A 10,428-nucleotide genomic window follows, 5' to 3' on the forward strand; every position below is an offset into this window, starting at 1 on the left:
TTAACCATCGCACCACCCCAAAGGGACATACGATCTCACCTTCAGCTCCTACACGACGTACTACTCCATGCAATCAAGCAATTAATTAATTAAACGGCCACAGAATTTAATCTAAAATTAATACGCCTGCGTTAATTTCCCCGTGCAGGAGAATCAGATTTCGACCTCGATTAATTTCAACTCCCTGGCAGTGAGATCAGCTAGCTCGGGAGGCCGGGCTCGGCCGGCGATGGCAGAGAAGGAGCAGGGTAATGCCGGAGACACCACCAAGTACCATGGGGTGTGGCGGCGAACTTGGGGGCAAGTATGCAGCGGAGATCCGGGATTCCAACCGGCATGGGGGTGTGCCAACGACCGCGTCGCCCACGCCATGCGCGGCTCCCTGGCTGTCCTCAACTTCCTCGTGGAGGCGTGCCAAAACCTCGCCGGTGCTAGCGCCGGTTTATCGAAGCAGGTGATCGAGTTTAGGAGTGTTTATTCGGATGGATCAAATCAGATTCAGGTGGAGTGGAAAACTTTTTTATAAAAAAAATCTTAATCCCAACTTAATCCGAACCTGAATACAATTTAAAATCTTTAAATTTGAATCTTGACTAATCTAAACCTAATCCAAATAATCTAATTAAAAATATTTTTTTTTCTATTTTCTCTATAACTTTTTAATTTTTATCTAAATACTCTATTATTATTATACTATGCATGAAAAGTATTTTAATTTTTAAAATACAATTTAATTAAATCTAAAAAACCTATTAAAATCTAAATTCAAATCCAATCTGAAAATCTTCAATTTGAAAATCTTTCGATCTGAATCCGACCTGAATCTAAAAACTCTCAATCTGGATCTGATTTTTTTTTTCGAATTGACTAGATTTCGTATTGATTTTTGACACCCCTCTCAAATTAGAGTGCTTGGACGACAACGTGCTCAAGGAGCTGCTCGACCTCGACAAGGAGATCTGGAGGAAGAAGGGTGGCTGAACAGCTACACAAAGTTCAAATTTGCGAGATTACTTTTGGAGATTGTCATTCCCTCTTGGTTGAATAGATTGCACAGTCGATAGATCTAAAATTAGTTGATTGATCCAACCAACTGATAACACAACCAAAAATAAAACATAAAGATAGTGGATCAAATAAGGTAAATTAATAATGGCTTGATGACTTAAAGAAGTCAGCTCATAATGGAATTCAACCGACTGAGATAGTCATTGACAGATTGAAAAGCTTTTGCAATAAGAAAACAATCGACTGATGGTTGATGTACTTGACGATCGATGACAAAATAACAAAATAGTTGCATGCATGGTTGAAGATTATAAAAAAAGAGTGTTGGGCTCATAGGATGTCCATATATTTTCATAATGGTATGATATTGTCTACTTTAAGCCTAGATCCTCATGGTTTTGTTCTTGGGCTCTCCCCAAAAGGCCTCATGTCAATGGAGATATCATGCATCCTTTTAACCCCATGATTTTTTACCAATCTTTCAATGTGAGACTTTGATTGAAACCTAATAATTCTCCCCTCAAACGAAGGATCACAATTATTCTCATAGTCCGGGCCTCCCTGCGAGCATTCGGTTATCCTGACCTGCTCTGGGCCTCCCCGCAAGCATCCCGTCATCCTGACCTGCTTTGGACCTCCCCGCAAGCATTTGCGCCCGGTTACTTTGACCTACTTCGGGCCTACCTATGAGCATCCGACCACCCTGACCTACTCACATCACCGCAAGTACCTGGTCACCCTGACCTACTCCAGGCCCCCCCCCCCCCGCCCCCGCGCAAGTACTCGATCATCCTGACCTGCTTCGGGCCTCCCCGTGGGCATCCGGTCACCCTGACCTACTCCAGGCCTCCCACGAACATCCGGTCACCCTGACCTGCTCTGGGCCTTCCCGCAAGCATCCGCGCCTGGTCACCTTGACCTACTTTGGGCCTACCTGCGAGCATCCGGCCACCCTGACCTACTAGCCTCACCGTAAGTACCCGGTCACCCTGACCTGCTCTAGGCCTCCCACGAACATCCGGTCACCCTGACCTACTCCGGGCCCACCCTCAACTTCGTTCAAGACTGTCCCACTTGGCATCTGGTCCGGACCATGGCTCTGATACCAATTGTTGTGCCCAAAGGATACCCACATATCTCCACAATGGCATGATATTGCCCACTTTGGGCCTAGACCCTCATGACTTTGCTCTTGGACTCTTCCCAAAAGGCCTCATATCAATAGAGATATCATATATCTTTTTAACTCCATGATCTTTTACCAAATATTTCAATGTGAAACTTTGATTGAAATCCAACAAAAAAACATTTAAAGTTTAACAATTACAAAGGATCTTTATCTTTATGATCCTTTGAACTTTCTTGTGTACTCATTTAACTCTTTAGCTTCTACTTGTATTCATCTTGCAAAGTAAATTTCAAGAGGTTTCTTCAACTTTAAGAAGTTTGAGAAGGAGGAAGACCTAGTGGATTTTCAAGAGTAACTTGTTGAAAAGTCATATATACATCGTGAAATAGGAACAAACGTTTCGAAATATATTAAATCAAAATGTTATATCAAAGTTTGTTAGATGTTGTCATTCCCTTCGCAATATAATTATTCATTCTTTAATTGAAATCAAATATAAAAGAAATATTGGCAAATAGTATTAAACTACCAACAAACTATAAATAGCTTTCTAAGTATAAGTATAAAAGGAATTAAAGAAAGATGAACTGATAAAGGGTACAATTAAGCTAGGTAATTACCGATGAAATCTTAAATTCTATTGGTAATCTTCAAAATGTTTCACACATTCTTCTTTAACTTTGAAATTACCTTCTTGAAAAATCTATTGGTAATCTTCAAAATGTTTCACACATTCTTCTTTAACTTTGAAATTACCTTGTTTACATTTTTCAAATTAATATGAATCATCACAAACCTTATTTACATAAAAGAAATTAAATTTTGTCGGTAATTACCGATGAAATCTTAAATTTTATTGGTAATCTTCAAAATGTTTCACACATTCTTCTTTAAATTTGAAATTATCCTATTTGCAATTTTCAAATTAATACAAAGCATCACAAACCTTGTTTACATACCATTACACTATACACAAGCATTCACAATCCATACACAAATAACTAACCAAATCTACTATCCACATTCATACAAACTAACACAATAAACTATCCAAATCCAATAACAATACACAAATTTAAAGAAATACAAACCATATCCATAATGTTAGAGAGCCCGACACGAGTGCGTGCTAAAACACATTTCGTAAACATGCACAATAAAAAATAAAAATAATAATAATTCTTATTATTTATTACAATATATATACCACACGCATATAAGGATATAGATCTTATACAAATATAATCGTAATATAAAATTTTATGAAAATAAATTTACGCTAGATATACTTGATGAATGATACGGAGTGGAAAAGAATCAACCAAGTGACACTCTCGGAGCCTCGCCTCTATCTATATCCACGGTGAGCAATTATCAAAATGGCTTCACAAAGCCACGAGTTTTGTCTTCGTCTTTGGTACTAGCCAATGATCATAGACAACGTGATCGAAGAGAAGGATTTAATCTCGACTCGTGTCCGGTGGCTGAAGCAACCTGGTGACAATAAAAGGAGATAAACAGTAGCAACAATCATTGTAGATTGGAGGATTTGCTCATTGCCATCTGCGGTACAGCAGGCGATAGGAGGCTCTGGGGTCAGCAAGTGACAACCGATGGAAGAGCTACCGACGGTAGGCCCTTGTGGCTACTCAAGGGGATCATCGGGGTTGCTTTTGGGTGGTGGCAGGCGGCAGCACACCTTCGCTGCTATTTGCGCTTAGATGGAAGAGTTGCTGGCTGGAGGGAGGTGCTACCTGGAGGGAGCTTCTAACTGAAGTAGCTCCTTGGGCGGTTGGTTGGTTTGGGCGGTAGCACAAAGAGTTCCTCATTGTTGTCGGTGGTGGCAAGAAGGAGGAGGAGGAGAGAGAAAAATCTTCCAAGAGATTAATTAATTTTTCTCTCAACTTTATATCAATATATAGATTTCCTAGATGAGTTTGATGAGTAAGCCTAAACCTAACCCAATAAGCCTTAACCAAAACACAACCCATTAAGTTCTTGGTTTGGTACAAAACTAAAACTCTTTTAATTAAAACTAAACCAATTTGGTTTATAATTAAACCAAAGAGGATTCAACTTGTCTTCAAAAGATGTGGCTTATTCGCACTGCCATTCGGAAAAATATCTTTCCATATTTTTCTTCTGTCTGATCCAACCAGGCTCAGTTTTTTTTTAATCTGAGAATCCAATTCTCAAACTCGTTTTAAATCCTTTAGATAAACTTGTAGTGCGTGAGACTCAATAGATTTCTGATTATGTTAGTCGCCCATAATTAATCATTAATTATGGATCGATCATGAGTGACACCTAGTAGTACATCATGACCCCCAATTGACTAAAAAATCATACGGTTGATTCCAGAATCACTTCTGAACCTTTCAGCAGCTATAGTGAGTCATGCCTCATTCTTTTCACTTGTCTTATACCCACTTGGTTCAAGACATAGTCTATGTGTATATCTCCACTAAGCTGACTACATCATACCTACCCTAAGTAATACTTCCTCGTCCTCCCGATTCAAATTACTCATACATATGTCCAAGAGTACAATACTCTTAATATGTGATGTTTGGGCAAAGACTTTGAGTAACAATCATGACAAGTGACCATAGGGTATACATCTTATAGTAAGGAGCGATGAATCCTCTGTAGACTATCCAAACTGTTGGATAGAGAATTCGCTAGAGGGGGGGGGGGGGGGGGGGGGGAATAACGATTTACAAACTTGAGCGAGTAAATACGCAGCGGAGTAAACGAAAACACAACGCTAACACAAGTTGTTTTACTTGGTTCGGAGCCTTTGTCGACTCCTACTGAAAAAAGCAGAACTTCGTCGGAGTCTCTTCGTACCACTCCATGCAATTAAGCAATTAATTAATTAAACGGCCACAGAATTTAATCTAAAATTAATCCGCTTGCGTTAATTTCCCGTGCAGGAGAATCAGATTTCGACCTCGATTTCAACACCCTGGCAGTGAGATCAGCTAGCTCGGGAGGCCGGGCTCGGCCGACGATGGCAGAGAAGGAGCAGGGTAATGCCGGAGACGCGACCAAGTACCATGGGGTGTGGCGGCGAACTTGGGGGCAAGTATGCGGCGGAGATCCGGGATTCCAACCGGCATGGGGTGTGCCAACGACCGCGTCGCCCACGCCATGCGCGGCTCCTTGGCTGTCCTCAACTTCCGCGGGGAGGCGTGCCAAAACCTCGCCGGCGCTAGCGCCGGTTTATCGAAGCAAGTGATCGAGTTTAGGAGTGTTTATTCGGATGGATCAAACCAGATTCAGGTCGAGTTGAAAACTTTTTTATAAAAATTCCTAATCCCAACTTAATCCGAACCTGAATACAATTTGAAATCTTTAAATTTGAATCTTGACTAATCTACACCTAATCCAAATAATCTAATTAAAAATATATTTTTTTCTATTTTTTCTATAATTTTTTTTTATTTTTATCTAAATACTCTATTATTATCATACTATGCATAAAAAGTATTTTAATTTTTAAAATAAAATTTAATTAAATCTAAAAAACCTATTAAAATCTAAATTCAAATCCAATCTGAAAATCTTCAACTTGAAAATCTTTCGATCTGAATCCGACCTGAATCTAAAAACTCCCAATCTGGGGATCTGTTTTTTTTTTTTTCAAATTGACAAGGTTTCGTATTGATTTTTGACACTCCTATCAAATTAGAGTGCTTGGACGACAACGTGCTCAAGGAGCTGCTCGGCCTCGGCAAGGAGATCCGGAGGAAGAAGGGTGGCTGAACAGCTACACAGAGTTCAAATTTGCAGGATTACTTTTGGAGATTGTCATTCCCTCTTCCTCTTGGTTGAATAGATTGCACAGTCGATAGATCTAAAATTAGTTGATTGATCCAACCAACTGATAACACAACCAAAAATAAAACATAAATTAAGATAGTGGATCAAATAAGGTAAATTAATAATGGCTTGATGACTTAAAGAAGTCAGCTCATAATGGAATTCAACCGACTGAGATAGTCATTGACAGATCGAAAAGTTTTTGCAATAAGAAAACAATCGACTGATGGTTGATCTAGTTGACGATCGATGACAAAACAACAAAATAGTTGCATGCATGGTTGAAGATTATTACAAAGGATCTTTATCTTTATGATCCTTTGAACTTTCTTGTGTACTCATTATTTAACTCTTTAGCTTCTACTTGTATTCATCTTGCAAAGTAAATTTCAAGAGGTTTCTTCAACTTTAAGAAGTTTGAGAAGGAGGAAGACCTAGTGGATTTTCAAGAGTAACTTGTTGAAAAGTCATATACACATCGTGAAATATAAACAAGCTAGGTATAAATTACATTAAATCAAGATGTTATATCAAAGTTTGTTAGATATTGTCATTCCCTTCTCAATATAATTATTCATTCTTTAATTGAAATCAAGCTATATGGTGTGCAGGCAGTACAGGAGGCAATACTGGACGCCAGTACGTGGTGTGTCGGCTGTGCTAGTGGCTGTGCTGGCCGCTAGTATGCGGCTTGTCGTGCTGGTGATTGCGCTGGTTGTGTTAGTAGTTATGCCGCCGCTAGCACTCGGCTAGCCATGCTGGTGGTTGTGTCAGCCATCAACACGCATGAATTTGTCTTAGCTTGTCATTGTTTGTAATTATTATTTTTTTATTTTTTTATTTTATAGCATACTGCATTTGTTGCTCTTATTATGTTGAACTATATTTTTTAGATATAATTTATTAAATAGTACGTATATGCGGTTGTGCAAGATGATAGGATAATGAATATTACATCAGGATCTGTCTGTAAAATAAAGATGTACTCTAGTTACTATGTTAATGACCTCAAATTCTACGTGGCACAATAAGATTCACGGAGATTAGCCTATAATTCTGATGTTTGCATCAAAGGATCTATGGACAATAGTAACACTGAGTTTGATTACTATGATAGACTTGGCAAAATCATAGAGGTTGAATATCCTATGTTACCTATAAAAAGGTGTGTGTTGTTCAAATGTTCATGGGATGATCCGACCCTAAGAATAGGTACCAGAATACATCCAAATTCTAATTTAGTTAAGGTTAATGCAAACAAAATGTTCAACAAGTTTAAACCTTTCATTTTCCGGGTACAATCGGGTCAAATTTTCTATCTTGAATACCCTACGATAAGAAGAAGATCTAGTGAATGGTTGTATGTTTATCGAATAAAACCTAGCTCGACCATAGAATTGTCGAACACCATCACTGCTCAAAATCATGATGTATTTCAGAATGATAAAGTTGAGAGACATTCAATTGATTCACAACTCTAATCCACATCTCAATTGCTTATAGATGTTAATGTCACTTACGAGGATATAGATGATGGAGAGATGTCTAGTAGTGAGGATATTGTTGAACTAACAGAGTCTAACAATGAAGACTTAGAAACTGTTAATATTGATTAGTCATATGTTAATGATGATTAAATAGTAGCATTATTATTCATCAAGTAAGTCATACTTTCATATTATTTGTATTTATATTATCATGTTAGTAAATTTATTATGATGTATTTGTAATGTTATTTTATAGACATTATTATGACAGAGTAACATTAGGCAGTAGCACTCTGTGGCTACATGTTACGAGTTGTTGGGGACTCGTAAATATTTTTTGTTATTAGTAATTCAAGTTCATATATGACTTTATTTATAATATATTTCTTATACCTTAATATTTTTTCATACAGATTTACTCCAGATGGCTATCGAGTTACCACGTATATCACCAAAAAATTCAAAGAAAGAGTATGCGCTTCTGGTATTACATGGAGACATGTAAACCAACAGATGAAGAAGTTTTATTATAATGAATTTGTAGTAAGTAAATTTAATATATTTTGTATTCTATAATATAATTATCATTTAATATACTATATATTTTTTACTCAACTTATAATTGCACAAAAAATATACATGGGAGGAAGTCAAGAGGAACAATTTCAAGATACTTGGAATAGTTATTGTTCTAAATTTTATAGAAACCTTTTTTATTATATAAGAAAGAAGGGCACCAGACCGATGTATGTGTCAGTCAAGATATGAAGTATATGGACGACCACCTGAACTACAAAAAGGTGGCAAGCAAATATTGAAAAGGCACGAGCAAGCTAAGTAGGAATATAGAGCCAGGTGACCTGAGCACCGAAACCACTCAACATACATTCAGATCCAGATCTATTGTTGAGCATCTCATGGATATGATGAGTTTAATTTAAAGTTATATAAGTAAATTTTATATTTATTACCAAACTTTAATAATTTTGTCCCAAATTATTTGTATGTGTAGGAACGTGAACTAGTCCGCCAACTTACTTATATGGAGGTCTTTCTCAAGACCCCATAAGAAGAAGGATATCACATTTGTTAATCCTCAATCCCAGGTCATACACAGAAAATTATTAACTTTATTACATTTAATAATTTCTATCTTAATTAACCTTAATAATTGTAATCAAATTGAATATTAATCATATTATATTTTTCCATACATGATTAAATGACAAATAGAGTGGCTCAGGCATCTCAACCACCAACAGAGGGGGAGTCACAACTTCTATTCACCGTGGTGCTAAATGAGATTTATTATGATGTTGTCAGTGGGCAGATAACAAACTCCACCCTCTACAGCCTTGGCTCTTAAGTCAAATTTACATTTGATCGTTTGAGGACTCTCAGGGGTCGTGATTGTTCCTCTTCCTCCTCTTCTACTGAGGTGCAATTTTTAAAATGGGAAAATCAAGAATTGCGAGCTCAAGTTGCCTCAATGGATCAAAGGATGAATCAGTGGATGACTGCTGAGGAGCAGAGGAGGGCTGCTAATGAGTAGAGCAGATTCGAAGATGATCGGATGAGAGCCGATTATAAGACTCTCATGGCCTATATGCGAGCGATTGTGACTAATTTCATCCAGACCCAGACACCATATGATTTTGAGTCACAAGAGACTCAAGATCCAAAAGACTATGGTGATTAGGTTTTTTTAATATTTGTTTAACTATAACTTAATTTTTTTCTTTATTATACATAAACCTGTAAAATATATTTATTTTGTTTTGATATTCTAAGTTACTCATTTTTAACTATTGTATTATTATATATTTTAGGAGTTGTGACCTATAGACATATTGATATCTGTTCATTTCTATTTAGGTATCAAAATTAGTTATACATATATATATAATTTTTAATTATACATAAATCTGATATAAACATTCGTATTTGGCTTTCCAGAGGATTTTCTATTATTATCTTATATATGGATGTATTCAGCATTTGTATTTAGATAGTTTAATTTTTTTCTATTATTATGATTTGTTTAGATTTTATTTGTTTTAGATGATTGTGATTGTTAGATATTTAGGTACTTTCTAATTTGTTTTTATAATTTAGTATATTTGTTTGTATGGATATTAGTTTATTTGTGTTTGTGATATGTTGGATTATAAGAAATGTATGTATGGATTGTTAAGATGCATGAAATGTGTTTTTATTTGTGCATTTGTGAAATGCGATTGCATAGATATAAATATATGAAATATCTTCTATGATTGATTTTTGTATATATGAAAATTATAAATAAGGTAGATTCTAAATATAAATGGTTCTTTGATTTCTTTTTAAATTATACTTACAAAATACTAACGGAATCCGTATTCTGTCGATAAATATTGAAACGTTTTATCATTGTTTGTGTAATTTTTTTTACCAAGCTGAAAACTCTACTATGAAAAGCATATATAGTCATGATTCAACTGATTTAAGGTCAAGTTTAATAAATTGATAAGCCTAGATGACTAAGTAATTGACTCCAGAAAGGTTCTATTTTGAGTTGAGTCAACAGAAAGTGATTTTAATTATCCGTCAAAGATGGAGTTGACTAGGAAGTTTACTATATTTTTATTTTTATTTAAAAATAAGACCATTCAAAGTGGGTCTTATTCTTATCTAGTCCAATCAACGGCTATGGGTCTACTAGAGTGTATTCTAGTGGATTTTTTTATGAATCGACTAAAGACAATAATTGATGGATATGGATCTCATGATTAATGATTCAATCGACTAGTGAGATTTGTGCCAAGTTAAATTAAATATAACACCTAAGTGAATATCCAAGCACGATTTGAAGGATATAAATAAAGTGGCAAGAGGAGTCGAAGGACAACAACAAACCATTATTCTAAATCATTTCTAGAGCTCCACATTGTATTTTCTTATTATTTCATAGTTATTTATATTTAGGGCTTAAGATTTTTT

At 36.1% G+C, this 10,428-nt stretch overlaps 1 protein-coding gene across 1 annotated transcript; it reads left to right on the plus strand.

Moving 5' to 3' along the window:
• Positions 1 to 229: 229 nt before the first annotated feature.
• LOC122004692 lies at positions 230 to 981 on the plus strand. The gene is made up of 2 exons (XM_042559539.1): positions 230 to 440; positions 872 to 981. Exons 1-2 carry the CDS (start codon positions 230 to 232, stop codon positions 979 to 981), a joined length of 321 nt encoding a protein of 106 aa, XP_042415473.1.
• Positions 982 to 10,428: the final 9,447 nt, after the last annotated feature.

Source organism: Zingiber officinale, chromosome 7B, assembly GCF_018446385.1.
Source record: "Zingiber officinale cultivar Zhangliang chromosome 7B, Zo_v1.1, whole genome shotgun sequence".
NCBI classification, from domain to species: Eukaryota; Viridiplantae; Streptophyta; class Magnoliopsida; order Zingiberales; family Zingiberaceae; genus Zingiber; species Zingiber officinale.